This window comes from Ailuropoda melanoleuca, chromosome 7 (assembly GCF_002007445.2).
Source record: "Ailuropoda melanoleuca isolate Jingjing chromosome 7, ASM200744v2, whole genome shotgun sequence".
NCBI lineage: Eukaryota > Metazoa > Chordata > Mammalia > Carnivora > Ursidae > Ailuropoda > Ailuropoda melanoleuca.
The window spans coordinates 72635314-72656107 of record NC_048224.1 but is presented as its reverse complement, the minus strand read 5'-3'; the positions used below and the strand labels follow the sequence as shown (position 1 = coordinate 72656107).

Genomic DNA, 20794 nt, shown 5'->3' with positions numbered 1-20794 from the left:
CAGATACTTGGGCTACACTTTAGAAATTTCACTTTCTGAGAGTTCATTTCTCATGGCGGTGTCTGGTGCTGGGTAGACAGCACCGTCCACACTTCAGCCCCAGTGAGGCTGCAGAAACCTGTTTGCGGGCCTGCCCTTGGAGGTGGCAGACACAGGCTGGAAATTCTCCATCTGGCTCTCCAGCTCTTTATTCTGGGGCAGCTGGGTCCCTGGGGTATGCAGCTGACTGGCTGCTTATTTTCTATACCCATTTTGAACAGAATAAACTTCACTCAAGAAATAAAAGTACCTTTCCCCCTCAGCCACGTCAAAAAAATGTTAAAAATTTAAAAAAATAATTGATTGGATACCTTGATATCATACACATACTAAATACAGGTGCAGGCATCACAATGGCCTCACAAGAGTATCTCATAACCTGGGTACTGAAAGGACAGAAGGTCAATGAGACCATCGTGTGAAAAAAACCCAAGCTGGCTACAACCTACTTCATAGAGCAAGTAAGTTTCACTAAATCAGATCTGGTTTACTCCCTCAGTGAACTGACTCATTCAGCAGTGTTGAAGAATATGTAAGCACCTGTCTTGTACCAGACACTGTACCATACCCTGGTAACAAAATGGACAGAGCGTTGTTTCTGCTTTGGTGGGCTTATGAGGCCTGGGGTAAGCGAGACAGGAAAGCAAAGTATTTATACATCTTAGAGTAAGTACAGGCCTCCCAAATGTCCATTCATGGAGCAGTGGGTAGACCCGACTATTTTCTACCCTCTCTTTTCTTCCTGATTCCTTAGCTTGGTTCGCTGGTCCCCTCCCTCCTTCTTCCCCTCTCCCTCAAGGCAAGACTTTAGAGAATTTTACTGGGTCAGTGTGGCTTGGGGAAGCACCTGTAAAGGATTCTATATTCCTGTAAATCTCAATCATTTGCTGGTCTAGCTGGGAGTTCGGGCAGCAAAGTTGTGGATATAAAGATAGGACAGGAAACCTGTTAGATAAAGAAGGAGTGAAGGTCATGTTTTAAAATGCTTAAGATCATTCCATTTTAAAGTTATCTTTTTTTCAAAAAATCATTAAAAAAAAATAACGGAGGCTAGCTTCTATTTTTAGAAGCTGCCAATTGAGAGCCCCATAGAATATAACACTTGATGTGTTCTTAAAAAACAGAACCTAATTTAGGCCTTAGAAAATTTAATTTGAAATAAATGTGAAATAAGTCTCTCTTTCTTCTCTTTTTGACCTTTGCCCCTATTTCTCCCTGCTGAAGGGGACAGAAACACATAACATACCTCTGAAATATCGAAGTGAAAATCTAGGGTTTTTCCAGGTAATTCCTTAGAAGCACCGGTCCACACTCGATGGATTTCTATCTTTGAGAGGTCACTGTGCTGGTACGAAGGCAAAACTAGGCTGGCAGATCGAGAAACCACCAGCTTCAGGATATTCAAAGCTTCTCTCCAGTGAACACTCTAAAGGGAATAAAACATTCAATGGTTAAAAACAATTTCATTAAAAAAACCCAAATCTACCGCTAGCTACTAAAACTTATGACCAGTCAGAATCCACTGATCGAACACAGTGCGGCAAATTCCATCCTATGTAAAAGGCAAATGACATAAAAAGACAATTTATTTGTAAGAGGAGATACATAGAGGAAACAAGCAAATAAGAAAAAGAGCAAATTTTGCCCATATTCAAATAAACAGAAGTTTAACATTACGAGGTATCATTTTTGCCAACGAGATACCTCCCTCACATGAATAAAAACAATCCCCCAAAGCATTTATGCTACTGACCGCTCACTCTGTCTCAAAACTCTCCCCACCTCCAGCTTCCGGTCCCCCTTGGTTGTTCTCCTACTGCCCTGACTCCTGCTGTCCCCTTTGCTCCCTGGGCGCCTCTTGTCTTCTTGCTTCATATCTTTCTCATGACCTAACCCAGGACTCTGGCAGCCATTCTTAACTCCTGTCTTTCCCTGCCTCCTGATTAACTGCTCCCTCCTCTCCATTCCTGCTGGCAGCAGGTCAGCTGAGTCCTCTCTGGCCTCTGCCTGGACTATTTCAATGGCCTCTTAACTGGGCTCCCCGCTTGCGGCCTCTACTGAAGTCCAGCATACCCTCCCCAACTATAGTGATCTTTCTAGAATCCTTCAGACAAAGGCCCTTCCCTGCCTTGACTTCTTCCAGGGCTCCCTCTGGCGGGCAGGGTGGAGTCCTCACTTGGAGCACAGCCCACAGGAGTCATCTCCCCCAGGCCGCCTCTGGAGTTCCTCATACCAGCCAAGTTCTTTGCCGCTGTGTCTTCACTTATGCTATTCCCATGTCCTGGAATGCCCTTCCTCTCCTTGTCGGCTTATCACAGGCCTACTCTTCCTGTAAGACTCATTTGTTTTGCCATCTTTGTCTCCCTGACAAACCCCAGGCAGACTGATGGACTTCTCCCACAAAAATATTGAGCATAGATAAACTAACTTGATAAAAGTTATTATTACTATTTACCCAGCCTTTGGAATAAGAGCACATGAAACAAAACACATTTCCTTCACTGTTAAATTCTGCACAGGGGAGGTCATGATTTGGATGTGAAATTAGCCACCATTCAAGAGAAGATATCAAGTAACAGAGATAGCCCACAGGCCGGAGTTAGAATAGGCAGCCTAGTCAAATAATTTTTTTCCTTTTTACCAGGGGCACATGATTTGTAGAAAAATGTGAACTGAACCCCTGGCTCCCATGACTTCTGTGAAGTGAGAAAGTGTTACTGAATGCCTACTGAGTGCACAATGATTTTGGAGAAGTGCCACAGAAATCATTTTTAGCATTAAATAATTTCTGCAAGCGATGTGATGTTGAAGTAATGATGGGGAAAAAAATGTCTACAATTTACACTGTACGGCTTTGGCGATGAGTTTAGCCAGACAGAACCTAGCATCTGCCCTTGAACTCTGTGACTCACCCAGTACGCTCCTGTGTGTGTTTGTCGTAGTATTTTTCCAGCACATTTATGCAAGTTACTTCACCTCCCTTCCCTCAACTCTAAAATGACAATTTTAATCCCTGAATTAACTGTTTGCATGTGGAAACACCTGGCCTAGAACCTGGCACACCTGAGTCCCTTGTCTCTTCTCCTCCTTTGAAATAGGAGAGTACAAATACAATCCTGGTGGGTCCTCCCAGCCAGGTGTGTGCTTTTAATACCCAGCCTGTGAGCTCTGAGAGGCAGAAACACGTCCTCTGCGGGCTCAGGAACGCACCAGGGCTCAGTCCTGTCTTTCTCCTCACTCCAGCACTCGGGCTGTGGTCAGCCACCACACCTGACTGCTCTCCGTGGGTTAGGAACACCAGTGCATGAATGCGCAGCCTGGCACGCCTACAGCTTTGCAGCCAAGCACAAGCTACATATCCTCAGTCTTTCTGGAATGACTCTCTGGAAACATCCTTGTTCGTAAGTGACGTTATCCAAATACTCACTTGCACGTATTTTTCAATGGTCTTCAGAACTTCCACATTAAACTGCTTCACAGGGACGACGGACAGGTCCATGTAGCTGAGCAGACTGGATATCACCTGGAGGAGGGGCTGCTGCATACTGGGGAGCCCCTTCTCCAGCAGCTGTGGGAGGCAAGGCACAGCGTCAGCCGGTGTGACACCAGCCTGCTCACACAGGCGCACCAATGCCTCCCCACACCTTTACGATCGCACATTTCCTTAGGAAGGAAAGGAGAATCCTAGCCATTAAAGAAATGAAGATACTATTAAAGGCAGTGTAAGGAGTTCTGAATATACCCTATCTACAACAGAATACAAGAAACCTCGAAAGGAAAGCATCAAATACCACTAATTATTGAAAATTACAAAGTAACACAAAAGACACAAGTTATTAGTTATCAAACTGGCAAAGTCTCCCAAGTGATAATAGTCAGTATGGGTGAGGATATGGGGTGGGTATTCTCACACATCAGTGAAATGTACCTTGGAAATTTGGCAATTGGCCTCAAGAGTACTAAAGACAGTGTATACCTTTTGAAATTATAATTATACTTCTAGGAACTTTTCTAAACCTATAGGCACTAAGATTCATATATGAGATTTCACTAAGGCATTATTGATAATGGTAAGAAACCCACAAAAAACTAAACAAGAAAGCTCTGTAAGCAATATAAATGTTGAACACTAGGGAAATGGATACAAACTTATGGTAAATTGTATGATGAAATATATAATCAAGAGAATGAGCTTTTTAAAAAGATTTTATTTATTTATTTGAGAGAGATAGAGAGAGAATGAGCAGGGGGGAGGGGCAGAGGGAGAGGAGAAGCGGACTCCCCGCTGAGCAGGGAGACGTACTTGATCCCAGGACCCTGGGATCATGAGCTGAGCTGAAGGCAGATGCTTAACCGACTGAGCCACCCAGGCGCCCGAGAATGACATTTTTAAAGATAGTAAAGGCTATCAGATAATATTAAGTGAAAGAGGAAGGATATACAATTTCTGTGTAATAGATGATGCCAAAATCGATGGGTGGGTGTTACAGAAAAATAACAGTGGAAAGAAATCTAACAAAATGCTAACAGTGTTTCTCTCTAGATACCATAATGATTTTGGATGATTTTTCTTATCACCCCCTCCTGTTCTTTTCCTCCCACTTTTCTGTACCTACCAAACTTTCTTTTAGGGACATATACTATGATATCAACAATATTTTCAAAAAAGAAAGCAAAATAATGAGAAAATTTATGTGACAGACATCATGGTAAAAGGTTACTATTCAAAACAAAGAATTATAGAAAGGATTCAAATAAATGTTGAAATTCCACATCAAAAGTGGCCAAAAGAAATAACTGAGCAGTTAACACATGAGGAAACGAATAATTATGTAAATCTATTGTGTGGAAAAATGAACATTTTTCCTAGAAAGGAAATACAGAAAGAGAATAATTTTAAAGTACCAATAAAAATATAAAACTGAAAAAAGGAATAAAGGGAATAATAAAATATAGTGAGGATATGGGAAAACACGTTTATACACTGTTGGCAGTATTGTAAATCGGGGAAATTTCTGTGAAGACCCATTAGAATTCCACAGCTGTCGAACATGACACCATGTGAGCGACGTCAATACATGGAAATACAAGCACAAAGTTAATGTTGCGTGAACACAGCAGGCTCACGGGCAATACTGACCAGAGCTATGTGCCTGGCCAACACCTGAAAGAACACACGAGTACTTGAAATAGGAGTTAATATATACTATGCATGGTGGGAAGTTTATAATATAATTTTCAGTGACAGTTTGTGACAAAGGCTTAATAGAACAAATTAGGTAATCCACTCTTATTTATTTTGATTGTAATAAGATGTATATAACATACATTTACCACTCTGACCACTGTTAAGTGTACAATTCAGTGGCATGAAGTGCATTCACACTGTCGTGTAACCATCGTCAGTATTTATTTCTAGAATTTATTTATCATCCCAAACGAAAACTCCGTTAAATGTAAAATGCAAGTCTCCATGACCCCCGTCCCCAGCCCCTGGTGACCTCTACTCTGCTTTCTCTCTCTACAGATTTGCCTATCCTATGCGCCTTATAGAAGTGGAATCCTGGTATATTCGTCCTTTTGCGTCTGGCTTCGTCCAATTAGCATGATGTTTTCAAGGTTCATCGATGTTGTGGCACGTGTCGATGCTTTATTCCTTTTTAAGTTTGAGTAGTATGTATGTGTGTATACGCCACATCCCATTTCTATTTTGGAAACTCTAGGTCTAGTAATCCAAACAAGTCGTACCTCCTTGCTAACCCACACTTCACTGTGTGTTAAGACAGGCGTCCTCTGCCTTCGTAAGCAGGGCTTGGGCGTTGGTTATTCCAGTATTTCTTATGAGCCGAGCTATGCGTGTGCTTCCTTCATAATTCCGGCAGGGGCAGATGTGACCAAGGTGATTATCCAAAGCAAGGGGGTGGCATATAAGAGAGGATAGTTCAAGTGCCAGGGATGGCATGTGGTAAGAACCTTTGGCTGTTGACAATCTGAATGCAGCTCACCTATTGCTGACCCACACTGCAAATTAAAATCCTGCAGATCAGCTATCGGTGTTGATGGTGGGGCAGGGACCCTCTTCCAGGTACAAGCGTTTAGTCTTGTGGAGCCTTTCAGAGAATGACTGATTCTCTAACCTATCTGCCCCCTGTACTGGCGACAAAGTGAAAGAAAAGTTAGAATGTACTGTCCTCGTCACTTCTGAAAAGGCCCTAGCAAGAGGTATGCGTGCACGTGCCTCAAGCAAAACAACGGTGAATACGCTGAACCAACGTGGCCATTCGCGGCCATTTCCCTCAGACTTCATGACCTTGTGCGTTAGGCTAGTGAGTGACCACAGGTGTTACCAGAATACATTTCATCACTTGTCTGATATGCTGCGTATTTCCAGGACCAGTAGATACAGGGGCTTGGAACCACTGGGCTAGCAACACATTTGTATGAGGACGAAAATCCCATTCCAGTTTAAAAAAACAAACTTAAAGATGAAGGTAAAAAGCTTATTTCAAAATCGATGCTTTGCTAATTAGTTTAGAGCAAACAACTGTTAAACATATCAAGTCACACAGTAACTCCTTAAATAAGATTTGAACACCTGGAGTAATTAGGGTACAACTTCCCCATTTCTGGGAGGTACTGGTAGGTATTAGCGTAGTAAAAAGAAGGAATTTAAGCTTTGAGGCAGGTATACCCCAGTTCAAAGGCTGGCTCTGCCACCTTAAACATACGGCAGGTTATTTAACCTGGTGGGGCCTCAGATTCTTTGTTAGGATTGTTGTGAGGATTTAGAATGATTCCATAGAGCATCCATGGTAATATATAATAGGCACCCAATAAAGGAAGTTAAGAGATGATTATCCATTCCATATAAATACTTTACCCATGAAATCTATAACAGGCCTACCCTTAACTGAAGAGCTTACCTCTGCCAGGTAGGTCACCATATTCAAGGTAATGTCAGCGTATGCTTCGTGAAGGTATCGGCAGACCACGTTGACCCATGTGGCACAGTCCCTCGTGTAGCTGTGTGTTTTATAAAGGGTCATGACATGTGCAAGATTGGAAAGTTTGGGGTTCTTTTCTTCCAAACACACCTTTTAAGAGAAGAAACTCAATTAGGGATAAAATAGCTTGATGAACAGGAAGATGTGTCAGAAATTTTGCTGTAAGATAATGTTTGCAATTTTGCTCTGGAATCTGGAAAACACACCGGTACTTTTTTTTTTTTTGGCAAGCTGCAGAAGTGCTTATCTTAGTAATTAGCTAATATGATTTTCACAGATCCTTTCTACCTGTCTGCTTAATAATGAAGCCACAAGACAACGTGCATCGGCTACTTGGGACGTAAATTACTAGCCACATCGGTTATGATGTTCAGGTTTCGTGAAACTCAGTTTCCTTTTGGGGTAATTTCTGTTGAGCATCGGACCTTCCTGAAGGCCCGTATGGATCCACCTGAGTGTGGAGCCAGAAATCATACCTGAGCAATCCTTTCGGCTACATCCTTGCAGAACTGATTGGGATTTTCAAAATGCTGGATCAGCTGAGGCAGGAGACACAACACGTTCAGTGGAAACCCTGGATCAGAGAAGATGCAGTGGAGATAGCTGAATATGGTGCATTTGAACTATTAACCGTGGGAAGGAATAGCGCAGATTTTATTCCGAGGTGACGCAAAAACAGTCTTTTGAACCAGCTTTACTGTGATCTAACACAAAATCCAGGAAAAGAAATGTACTACCACAATGACACCAGTTATAGAGGAGGGACTGAAGTAGATCTGTAATTCTGAGATATGGTGACTGTCTTGCTACGGGCTGTGAATCAGGACGGCTGGCAGAGATTTAAAAAAGCAGATTAAAATGAACTGGAGCACTAGTTTGAAACTTTTATCAAAAACCGCATTTTAAGAAAAGCTCGTACGAGAGGACACAGGCCAACCAATTTAAGTCTTAAGTAATGTAATCAAAAAGACTCTTTAAAATGATAAGTAATGGCTTAGTACCACTGTATTAAGCTCTACCTTCATGAAAAGAAGTCTGGGCCACATGCCATGTTATTAAAAATATGGCTGGTGATTTGGCTTAATTCAAAACAATAGGGAGCCAAGCGAATTTTCAAGAGGGGGGAAAAAGCTAAGAAAACAAAAAAGATTTAGGAGTTAAGAAAAAAGAGGAAAAAAGTTTGTCTGTACAAGAACAATGGAATAAACTGACAGTACCCGCAATTTGATCTGGAAAGCACAAAGAAATAATTAATATATTACTTAGAACCCCTTTTATGCGATTGCCTTAAACATGTCTTTCACAATTTAAATAATTTTAAGATTTACATTATGTATAATTTTGAAAGAAATGACAAACTATTCTCAAAGAATCATTTCTAAACAGAATTGGTGAAAGTACTAAGCCCATTATCTTATTACACTAAACATAAACACAACCACCACCAGAACAGCAAGAGAATGAGTGACGCTGGCCTTACCAATGGCTTGGGATGAATCTACCATGGCTACTTTGGATACCGGTGTGAGCAAACTGAAAAGCTGCAGGGTCAGGTCGGTGGTGGTGAGGGAGGTGAATCCTTTCAGCAGCAGCTGCTGCAACCCTGAGAAGTCTGACCACTTGAGCTGCGCCTGGAGTTTTTCAAGTTTTTCTCGGTTCTCAGCTTTATCAAGCGGCATGTGAGCCAGTAGTCTATTCAACAGCCTTAAGGCCATTAGGTATTCAAACTCAAAATCAGATTCCATCAAGGCCACTGTGACCCAAAAGATGGTGGCCAACAAGTTGGTTGGATGGTTTATGTGTGATGGATCTGAGAGGCTGTCCTTCAAGGAAGATGAGCTTCTGGTTTTTGAGGAGAGGCCTTGTTGGGTACAAGCCTGAATTCTGTCTAGTGTGGCACTCCTGGGTGGGTCAGAGGATCGGTCGACAACACCAAATTTCTTGGGCACAGAAAAGCTTCTTTGATGCCGGCTCCGTTCTGCGGTTGCCGTGTTGCCACTGGCTGCCCCAGGGTTCACGTTTAGTTGTCCTGTGCTCTTTCTGCTTGCTGTTAGTTTAGTGCTAGAGCTTAAATCTGGTGATGAAGAGCTGGGTATAAACATAAAAAAGTTCAAAAGAAAGCCAACATGCGTCAGTGAAGAGCCAGTAGTTTTAAGATCCACAGACAAACACTAAGGTAGGGAAATCGGTTTTTGGAAATACTGCCTATTCTTTCTTTTTCCCCCATACCCTTAAACTTACAGGAATAAATTTCCTATTCCTAAACTTAAAGCTATGAGAAACAAAACAATGAACCCTCACCAACAAAACAACAACAAAACCTAACACTGACTCGCACTGATTGAAAAGCTAAAGAAGAGCAGTCGGCGGTAAGGGTTACTGATCTTTCATTTATTTTTCTTTGTTTGACTTTGGACAGAGGTAATTTAGAAATAAGGTATACCTGAGGGGCACCGAGTTTAATATTCTATTGACTGACTAATAAGAACAAAAATGGAAAGAATATTATCTAGAAAGAAAAAAGTTAGTAACTGCATCAAAGGAAATTTTTTACGCTTATAAAATATCTGCGAGAAATGGTCTCTAAGCCTATTTCAGGCTGAAAAGATAAAACTCTATCAGCATTCTTGCTAAATTCTTACTGAGATAAATCTGCAGGTTTATATAACAAATGTGTATGATATTAGGAATCATACTAAAATCACCTATCCATAAAAAATGCTCAACTTAAAAGTGAAACAAGGCTCAGTGTGATTTATGATAACATTGCTGACTCAATTTCAAGCAAAATGAGCTCAATTATACAAACAGAATAGAGAACTGTGAATGATTTGAAATGGGTAATTAAACACTGGCAGGAGCAAAAGGAACAAAAATAAAAAAGAAAGATCCTGCGATAGGAATTTATTCAAATAAAATCAACATGTATAATACCAGCTGTTTTTATAGTGATGGTTCAGATGAGTTTTGTATATATTCATTCAAAAAATAACATTTAGTTTTGGTTTCTGTCTTTAATGTAATAAATAGGATAATTATTCAATAAAATTTGAAAAAGTACTCAAAGACATAACACAGAAAATGAAAAAGCATTAATATTTGTATTATGTTGAAATAACATTTCTCCTCTTTCTTCCTGATGTTTAAAAATACTTATATAATGTGTACATATTGTGTGCCATAACTTTCTCTCTCTTCTTTTTTTTTAAACTAAAGAAAAAGTCATATCTCAAAAACTAGATGTGTTCTTTGGACTTTGCCCAAAGTCCAGGCATCTCTCAAATATTCAGTCCAGCATATTTGATTTCAAAAGTCATGAAGCTGCTTCTCACCGAGATAATACTGTTAAGAGATCGCTGTTCTTCAAGCAGTCAGACAGGTTATCCACAGCAGCTTCCAATGTAAGGAGTGCTTCCATGACGTAACCCTGCCAGACAGGCAAAGATAACATTTTGGTACTGCTTAAAACTCCCGTTCACTTCCTGCAGATAAATTTAATTAACGCAAACTTTATTCAGTCTAATGTTAATATCATTGAGGGCTAGACAGTCATTGTTATTGCAACTTACCAAGTCTAAAAACAAATTTTAAGGGCCACATAGGAAATTCAGATGGCTTAGCAGTTAGCAGGTAGTCACAAAGATTTATTTCCCTAGTTCTGAGGTCCTGAACAGCTCAATCTCATTTGAAATCCAACAGGGAGAGGGCAAGGCTAAAGGTGGCAGTCATGGCCCCTTGCTGAGGGGGATGGTGGGCATCTGAAATATAGAGTGGCGATGTCTCAGCCAGAGATGACGAACTGAAGTATGAGAAGGGCTCTGCCTCAGTGGCATTTTGAAGAGCACATCCCATGGCCAGAAAAAGAGGCTAGAGTTCACAGGTGTGAGGGTCTCCTGGGATGGAGTAACTTTTCTGAGAGAAAAGAAGGGAAAGAAGGGCTTGGCTCAAGCTACAGAGCTTGTAATGCCCTGGATTTCAACCAGCTCCCCAGTCCTTGGGCTCTGCCTAAAGGGTCTTCTTGTGTTATCTACCCCTCCATTACTTCTTCAGCTCTTCTCAGTGTACTGAAGGCTCGCTATACAGAAAGGGGTAGTGCTTTGCATAGATACAATGGAGATCCCTTCTCTGGGTGGGGAGACCGCACAGCTGCCTCCCACGTTGGGGGCAAAAAGACAGAAACAATACAAATAATTCCCCGATTCCCTGTCAAATAAAACCAACAACAAAAACCACCAAGAAGGAGTCCCCAAGGGATTTTCAGGGGTTGGCTCAATAAAACAATATCCACTGGATTTCTGGAACAATGCTCCTTGAAGTGCCTTTTGTAACTACAAAAGTTAACCTCTCAAAATTTTTAAAAATAAATTGTATATGCCCAAATGGTTGGAATAATTGGTGAGAGAAAGAAGGCTCAAAGAAAGCTGTTAAGGCCTCCTCTTTGACATGAGAGAAGGAGAATGAGTTCAGTGTTCTTTCCTTCCATACCTGAATCTCATCTCCATGTTCTCCGATCACCTCCACCAGTCTGGAGAGAAGGTCAGACAAGGCGTGCGCTGACAGAGGTTGCTTGAGCGCCCGGAATATCTGGAAGGACCGACCGGCATAATGCCTCGAGGAGCTTGCAAGGGCTGTCTGCAATGCAACTTCACTCAAGTGTTGCTCCAGATGGAAACCTAGGCATCAAGAGGCCAGAGGTGGGTCAAGTGATACTTCGCAAACCCTGGGGCATTAGTTATCCAAAGGTGTACATTAGGCTACCTGCATAGAGCTGCCTCCTGGTGGTACCTGTTTAGGAATTAACCATTTTAAAATTTAAAAAAGCCAATTTGGATAGATCTTACAGAGGCAAAGTGCAGTAGAAAGAGTCAGAAGATTTGGAGCAAGATGGTTCTGTTTTTGAACAAGGGGCTTTGGGACTCTGGGAAAGAAATGTATTCTCTATGGACCTGTTTTCTTATTTTTAACTGCAGAATAATAGTATCCATCTCCTAGAACTGTTGTGGGAATCCAACAATTCAAAAAATGCTTAGTACAGTGTCTGACACATAATACTGACTCACAAAGGTATTCTTGTTTATTGCCCTATTTTTCTACACCGTTCTTCTGAACTACTTTTTACGTGGAATACTTTCACTCCTGTTTTCATAAAGGAATTTGTTGGGAACAAGTTTTCAGAGTCCTTGTGTACATAGAGGAAAGCTGTTAGTGGATCCAGTCCACTCTAAACACAACCAAAGCCTATACGACCGTCTTCACTCTTCAGAATAGTCTATAAATGCGCAGATACTGAAATGTAGATGTTGCCAAGAAGGCAGCCATCATTTAAACTCTCGCCTGAATATTGGTTCTTCCAATAGCATGAAGGTCATCTTTGTCATCAGAAAACCACTTGATCAGATGGAAATGAGAATGTAAGGTAAAGCGCATGATTGAATTCTGGGCCGCTATCCGTACTCTCTGCTGTGTCTCCCTGCAGGAGGAAACTTGACTACAAAGTCAGAGGACATGATGAAAACAGTGATTTTGGCTGTCTCTGTGATCTAGAGGGCTCTGTGGTACATTTGATTGTCACATAAAAGTGAATCAGGAAGGGTAATTTAATGTCATTGTTCTTAGCTTCTGCCGGGCTGTTTGACCCTAAGGACCTGTAGACTGTATGAGAAAATGTTCCTGCAGAGCAGACCAAGCGTCCTGGAAAATGGACTTAGGCATGAATACTCAGGGTAGTAAATATAGGATTAAACCCATACAGGCAGTTCACAATTTAAGAATGGATCATAGTTCAACACAGAATCTGTTACCTTTTTTTGTTTCATTTTCCTACTTAATTTTATTATGTGTGGAGTTAGGTCCTCTGTCGATGAACAAAAATGTATTTACATCACAATGGACCTGAAAGCTCAAATGACACTAGTAGGACTGCAGAACCCCAGCGCCCCAGAACCCCTATGACAACGTCCTTAAAGAAAGGCAATTTAATGTGTCACACAGCAACCCTGCATTGCCCAGCCTTTCCGGCAGCTGGGTGTGATCTTGTGCCTGAGTTCCGGCCAGTGGAATGTGGAAAGAAACACTGGCTGCCACGTTTGAGCCTGGCCTGGTGTAAATTCCTCCTGAGTAATCCTCTATCCATGCTCTTCCTCCACCTGCTGGAAGGTTGAGGAGAGGCCTCTGAGCTATGGGGTGACAGAGCCCATAGGATGGAGGGTCTCTGAAGCGCCGTGTGGAAGGCTGCCGGACAAACATCTACACTGACCTGTTACGTGATCCAGGAGTCACCTTCTACTGTGTTAAGCCTCTGAACTTTGGGGGTTGTATGTTACAGCAGCTATGCTACCCTGACTAATACAAGCATTTCCAGGAACACATTGTATCATGCTACAGTGGAAACGGGCAGAAAGCAGGGCTGTACAGGGAAACCGTAGTGAGTAAGAGTATCTGGGGTGAGATGTGGACAGACTCAGACCCTAGATACCCTCTGGGAAACCAGTAAAGGGATTCGTGTGTTTTCTCATTTTTATTATCTTCATACCATCTAAGGTTTTAGACAAATCAATGGCTCACACACAAACAATAAATTTCTTCCTTTGGGTTATGTTCAATTATTAAATGACTTTGAAGTGGGGGAAATACCGAGATAAGAGGTCTTAATATTTCAAAAATATTCCAAAGGAGACGTTCAAAACCAGAAATGTCAACCCTATTCCTGAAATGAGTTTCTCATGTGAGTTCATGAGTATTTTATGTTTTTTCGAAAGCACCTTCTGATAATGAGAAGAGATGTGGCTAATCTGGAATGTTTTGAACTGTGAGGTGTGCTAATTATCAGAGTAGCTGGGAAAGCCAGTGAGCCATCTTTCATGTGGCCAGCCTGGTGTGGGGGGAAAGGTAGGGACAGTTGTTGCATCATGCTGGGGAGCCAAATTTAAATTTCACACACAAACCAGGTCAAGTTGAATCTGAACAGTATATAGCTAAGGGCTTCAACATCACGATGCTGCTATAATCTAAATAAGAATCACAGTGTGTTCAGAATATTGAATGATCAATAGCACAGGAATTATTAGCAAACACTTTCAAAATGAAAAACATTTTATCACAAAATTCTTTTTCTAACCAGTTTTCAAGGATGACAATTTTTTCACAGTTGAGTCTGAATACAGTAAGATTTACTACTCATACCCTTCTTTGTTTTTTTGTAAAATTTAAAAATTTGAGTATAGTTGACACACAATGTCACCCTAGTTTCAGGCATACAACATAGTGATTCAGCTTCTCTGTATGTTATGCTGTGCTCACGGTAAGTGTAGCTGCCGTCAGTCACCATACAACACCATTACAATAGCATCGACTACCTTCCCTATGCTGTGCCTTTTATCCCTGTGACTTATTCCTTCCATAACTGGGAAGCCTGTATCTCCTGCTCCCCTTCACCCATTTTGCCCATATCCCTACTCCCTTTGCTCTGGAAACCATCCGTTTGTTCTCTTTATTTATAGGTCCGATTCTGCTTTTGTTTGTTTGTTCATTTGTTTTATTTTTTAGATTCCACGTATGAGTGAAATCATATTGGATTTTTTTTCTCAGTTTGACTTACTTCACTTAGCATAATACCCTCTGGGTACATACATGTGGTCACAATGGCAAAAACAAAACAAAACAAAAACTCATCCTTTTTAACGGCTGCATCATTATACATTCTACTATATAGTGCATTATAAATAATGTTTATTATGTATACGTATAATATGTATATGTAATGGAATATATATGGAATGAATATATATCTGCATCTATGTCTATATACACACACCACATCTTCCTTATCCATTCTTCTAGGGATGGATACTTGGGTTACTTCCATATATTGGCTATTGCAAATAATGCTACAATAAACATAGGAGGGCATGTATCTTTTCAAATTAGTGTTTTCACTTTCTTTGGATAAATGCCCAGTAGCACAATTATTGGATCATTTGATGTTTCTATTTTTAATATTTTGAGGAAATTCCATATTTTTCATAGCGGCTACACCGATTTACATTCCCACCATCAGTGCACGAGGGCTCCTTTTTCTCCACATCCTTGCCAACACTTGTTATTTCTTGTTTTTTTGATTTTAGCCATTCTGATAGATGTAAGGTGATATCTCGTTGTTTTGATTTGCGTTTCCCTGATGATGAGTGATGTTGAACATTTTTTCATATGTGTGTTGTGTCATGGCCTTCTTTAAATAAAATTAATATTATAGGGCATAGTTTAATTCTAGTGAGGTAAATGAAACAAAAAGAACAGTGACCTTTGGGAATTATTTGATAGAGCATAGTACAAATATACATGACATTAACAATCATTCAGTTAGGCACATCTGAAATAAGACTCAAAGCTCCCCAACAAATATTCTTCTGCTATCAGTGCTGAAGGCAGAACTATATGTGTGTGTGTGTGTATATGCATACACACACACACACACATATATATACACACACACACACCCACACACACACATATGCTATATGCAGAACTTATGTATATGAAGTGTGTGGTCGTAATGGGAAGGATATGCTCCATTACAGAAAACGTTAGAAATGGCATTTGGGGAAACAGGATAAAGTACCTGATTTGGAGTCTTTAAATACGGATACAACATGACGTAGAAAGTTAGTGAGCTGTTCAGCACTCTTTGAATTTTGATTTTTGGGTGTGATGTCTTCATGGCACCAAAGTGGACCAAATGCCCTTAAACAAAACATACAAAATGTTAAAAATATAACCATTTAAATATAATCATTTTGCATTTTTAAAACCATGTGTGCAATTGCAACTCCAAGGGCACAATATGATTTTTAAATTTTACTGATTAATGTGAGGTTAATTTCAGTTTTATAAAGCTTAACAGCATACTCAACACAGATCTAGTTAATTTACGGAGGTATATTTTTTTTCTTATGTTCTACGCACAAAATAAAAACCTCACAAAATTTACTCATGAAATTAAAACCTCTCAATTCACCAGAAAAGTGTTCATACATAATAGGTGCTACATGTTTGTCAAATAAAGTGATATAAAATGTTAATTAAAATATAGGTTTAGGCACAGACTCTATTTGTATATTTTAGATTTGCAGAGATAACGCTTTTATCAGGATCATATCATTAGGCTGCCAGATACAGTAGAAACAAGTTGAAGATACAGCCCCTCATATCTACTTGGTTTTCAACAGGAAGAACAGGATGGAGCCAGATGTGAGAATTTCAGAGAACACTCTTCCCAACACGTGGTACTGACAGTGTTGAGTGGCGAGCATACTTTCATTCTCCACAAACATTCAGGTCTCAGATACCCTAGTTGTATGCACCATCAGCCCCCTTCTGAAGCTTCCCATTCGTTAAATCCTATATTGAGCTGAGAGCTGCAAAGAACACTCTGAAATTAACTGAGGAAAGAAAATGCTTTTCTCCTTTTTTGCATTAATCGATGCATTTGTGGAAGAAAGAAAAATCGTGGGTATCAGAGAACATCTATACAGACTAGACTTCCGGAATTTAATGCATTGAGAAAGGAAAGCATCCCCTCCCCCCAGTACAGTCACAGGTAAGTGGTTTCTTAATACAAATACTGGACCTCAGGATGCTAGAAATTCTTGAAGCCTTACAAGCCAAATTGTTCGGCAGGAGAACCAGAAGACCTGAGAAAATGGGATTGCTTGCAGCTTTTCTTGATTTTGATCATCAGTGTGCTTCCTTCCCTATCATGCTTCCTATTGTTTCTGATTTCCATTTATAAATGACTCTGGATTAGATGAGCAGACAATGGTCCCCTCTGCAGCTGCTCCTGGATCAACCGTGGCTAATATATTTGGTTTCCAGAGCGATGAGCTTTGCCAAGTCACAGAACTCCCAGATCCTGGCAGCTCTGATAGAGGATTAAAGTCGTCTGCACCGCGGGGCACTCCCGTGTCCTGCCTCCATCTGCTGCATTGTCTTTGTACGTGAGACCTCCCGCCCATCAACTGTGCCATCAGTGGGAACTGAGACAACTTCTGCCAGGATCTACCTGGGGCACAGACTCCAGCAGATGCAATTTAGAAAAGAAGGCTTTGCTAAAGCCGTGGGCTCGCTTTTCCATCTGCGTGGTTTTAAACGGATGACATTTCCCCCAAAAGACCAACCTAAAGACAGATGCCTGTCTCCTGACCCCTCACTACCTGGTCGTCAGAAACTCGATGAGCTTGTTTGCCTTCTCATCCGCTTCAGCAGTTGTGTCCGCATCCTCCACCTCCTGGGTCATCTGCGGGAGGTTCCCGCTGCTGCCCCCCAGACTGATGCTGGAGGACGTGGAACTGGAGCTCAGCCCCGAGTCTGGCACTGGGGATGACTGGTCCTCTCTCAGGAAGTCAAAGCCACCTGGTGGGACAAGAAGAGCAAGGTGGAATGTGCTCAGCAGGGTGCTTCATGTGGTTAGGAGGTGAGCAAAAAGGAGTGCATAGTTATTTAAATGTTTTGGAGAAAACATTTGATTGTGACTGTGGTTACAATGAAATGAGACTGGTATTCTTTCCTTGCTTCTGGAATAGTTGAACTGCCGTGCAAACCAGAGTGTCTTTGGTAATAGGAGTGTGATCTGCCGTTTTCTACCCTGGTGTGTAAATGGATGCTTTCTGCAAAAGAAGTGGTGTGTGTGTGTGTGTGAGCGTGCGCGCACACGTGCATGCGCATATGTTCACATGCACACACATGTGCACAGACAGTTCCACTATACTTCTGGACCCAACTGTGCTGTTCATAAATTATTCCTGGGTATTAGACTACTTAAATCAGTGAAATGACACCATTTTTGAGAATACCAGCAGCTTGTAATTGATAAGTTATATATAATGTTTTGAGTAACAATGAACTTACAACTCTGAATATTATGTGCATATTTATATGTTTTAATAAAATATATCTCATGGCAGTCCAAGAAATGTGGTAGAAACAAATACTATGTTTTTTCCCACCTCATATTTGGTTATCATTCTACATCTCTGGATGTTGGATTGAAAATGTGCCAATATTACCTTGATCCCCAAACCAGGCAAAGACCCCATCAAAAAGGAGAATTACAGACTGATTTCCCTAATGAATATGGATGCCAAAATCCTCAACAAGATCCTTGCTGATAGAATCCAACAGTACAGTAAAAGGATTATCCATCACGACCAAGTGGGATTCATACCTGGGATGCAAGGGTGGTTCAACATTCGCAAATCTATCAGTGTCTTAGATTTTATCCAGAAAGAAAAATTCAAAAATTATGATTCTCTCAATAGATGCAGAAAAAGCATTTGACAAAATACAGCATCCTTTCCTGATTAAAACCCTTCAGAGTGTAGGGATAGAGGGTAGCCATCAGGGAAATTCAAATCAAAACCACACTAAGATACCACCTTACATCAGTTAGAATGGCAAAAATTTAAGTCAAGAAACAACAATTGCTGGAGAGGTTGTGGAGAAAGGGGATCCCTACTACATTGTTGGTGGGAATGCAAGTTGGTACAGTNTTGTTGGTGGGAATGCAAGTTGGTACAGCCACTCTGGAAAACAGTGTGGAGGTCCCTTAAAAAGTTAAAAATTGAACTACCCTATGACCCAGCCATTGCACTACTGGGTATTTACCCCAAAGATACAGACGTAGTGAAGAGAAGGGCCATATGCACCCCAATGTTCATAGCAGCACTGTCCACAACAGCTAAATCGTGGAAGGAACCGAGATGCCCTTCAACAGATGACTGGATTAAAAAGTTGTGGTCCATACATACGATGGAATATTACTCAGCTATCAGAAAGAACGATTTCTCAACATTTGCTGCAACATGGACGGCACTGGAGCAGAAAATGCTAAGTGAAATAAGTCAAGCAGAGAAAGACAATTATCATATGATTTCTCTCATCTATGGAACATAAGAACTAGGAAGATCGGTAGGGGAAGAAAGGGATAAAGAAAGGGGGGTAATCAGAAGGGGGAATGAAGCATGAGAGACTATGGACTCTGAGAAACAAACTGAGGGCTTCAGAGGGGAGGGGGTGGGGGAATGGGATAGGCTGGTGATGGGTAGTAAGGAGGGCACGTATTGCATGGTGCACTGGGTGTTATATGCAACTAATGAATCATCGAACTTTACATCAGAAACCAGGGATGTACTGTATGGTGACTAACATAATAAAAAAAATTTAAAAAAAAAAGAAAATGTATATAGGCAACCATCCCTTTTCTTCTACTTAATAATCATAAAAGTCCATAGTTCTGATGTATATGACAGATAACCTGAAATAGGAGTGAGGAGCTGTGGGCCTGAATATTATCTCTGCCATTTTTTGTGCAATCTCAGGGCATTTATATAACTTCTCTCTACCTTAGTTTCCTATTATAATAAGATTAATATAGTAATTTCTATCATACAAGTAATTTCTACCACACAAAGCAACCATAGTTGAAACTAGATGTTCATAAGTTCAAATAAACGTTTATGAAGAGGAGACCTTTTCCAAGCCCTTTGTATGCCTATTCCATGTATGCCACAGAGTCAATCATTTCAGCTATCTAAAATGATTGATTTTAGAGAATTGTAGTTGTCTTCACTATGGTAATATTGTGTTTGGTTCTGTAAATCCCCACTTTGTGCACATCAGCGGTATAGTGAATACAACCTGAGGCACTCAGGGCTACACAACTTAATGGACATTACAACATTCTCAGTCTAAACCACGCGCTTAATGGAATACACCCTTATCCTGGGGAGTCAGGACCGCCAGAAGTCCTCAGATTCTTTTAATTAAACATCTACAGTAAAGAGAGTTTTGTGTCTCTGAGCGGCTATTGATGGGTTATTTTCAATAAAGTGTAGCTTGGTTTAAAATAAAGGGCTTAAACTGAGATCAGTTGTCCTGATGTCTCAGACTTAATGACTTCATGTTTGTTTTCTAAAGAAATACCTTAATGTCTGTCAAAGGACAAGACAGCACTGAGTACAAGTGATGAGTAAGAGGCTCTTCCTCTTCAAGATTACGAATAAAGTACGCGGTGACATGTGGAGTGTCACACCATATCCAGTGCCAATGTAATGTACAAAACAGGAATGTTAGTTCATTCTCATTTTGAGATATTTTTAATGTTCTGATTCTAAATGAAAACCACTGGGTCAAACCCTTTTGGGAAAGTTTTCATGAACAGCTGGACACAGAGTAATTTGACTCAAACGTGACTCAGCTAATGCTTTCTGTTCTCATTTCTAAGAAGAATATTTTGGTCTCAAAACAGCAATGGTTCTTAGTAGACTGCCACTCATGGTGTCTTCCAGAAAAATCAGTCACTTTAATAAAGTGAAAATTCCCTCAGGGGAACTAGAAGTTACACAAGTGATACATCGGGCACCTTGGCAATGACCTGCTGTCAAGGTGATGGAGAAGGTCACTGTTTTGTGCGTTCTCATCCTTCAGTGTTTGAGACTGAAGCTCTTGGCCAAAGTGCATCTTAATTTTCAATGTTATCAGTAGGAGCATATTTCATGAGAGCAGCAAGCATAATAATAAGGAAAAAGACATCTGAAAATACTCAATAATGAAGAAGGATTTTGAGAACCAAGTTAACCATCAGGTGGAATGGTGCTGCTACTCGCTCACTTGGAAAGTTGGGGTGATCACATTAGGGAAGTTAATTTGGGCTCCACCGACACCATAAGTTATCTTTGCATTTGTGATTCTGTCTCAGG

General features: G+C 40.8%; 1 protein-coding gene across 1 annotated transcript in view; it reads right to left on the bottom strand.

Annotated features, from left to right (window-relative positions):
* The window catches only part of FRY (FRY microtubule binding protein), a 258709-nt gene that overhangs the window by 44131 nt on the left and 193784 nt on the right, over positions 1-20794 (bottom strand). The window contains exons 40-48 of the mRNA XM_034663782.1: positions 17252-17450; positions 15661-15782; positions 11529-11716; positions 10376-10470; positions 8524-9131; positions 7520-7617; positions 6963-7133; positions 3467-3607; positions 1286-1465 (exon numbers count right to left, since the gene is read on the bottom strand). Coding sequence (XP_034519673.1) covers positions 1286-1465; positions 3467-3607; positions 6963-7133; positions 7520-7617; positions 8524-9131; positions 10376-10470; positions 11529-11716; positions 15661-15782; positions 17252-17450 — 1802 coding nt within the window. The remainder of the gene's footprint in view (positions 1-1285; positions 1466-3466; positions 3608-6962; positions 7134-7519; positions 7618-8523; positions 9132-10375; positions 10471-11528; positions 11717-15660; positions 15783-17251; positions 17451-20794) is intronic.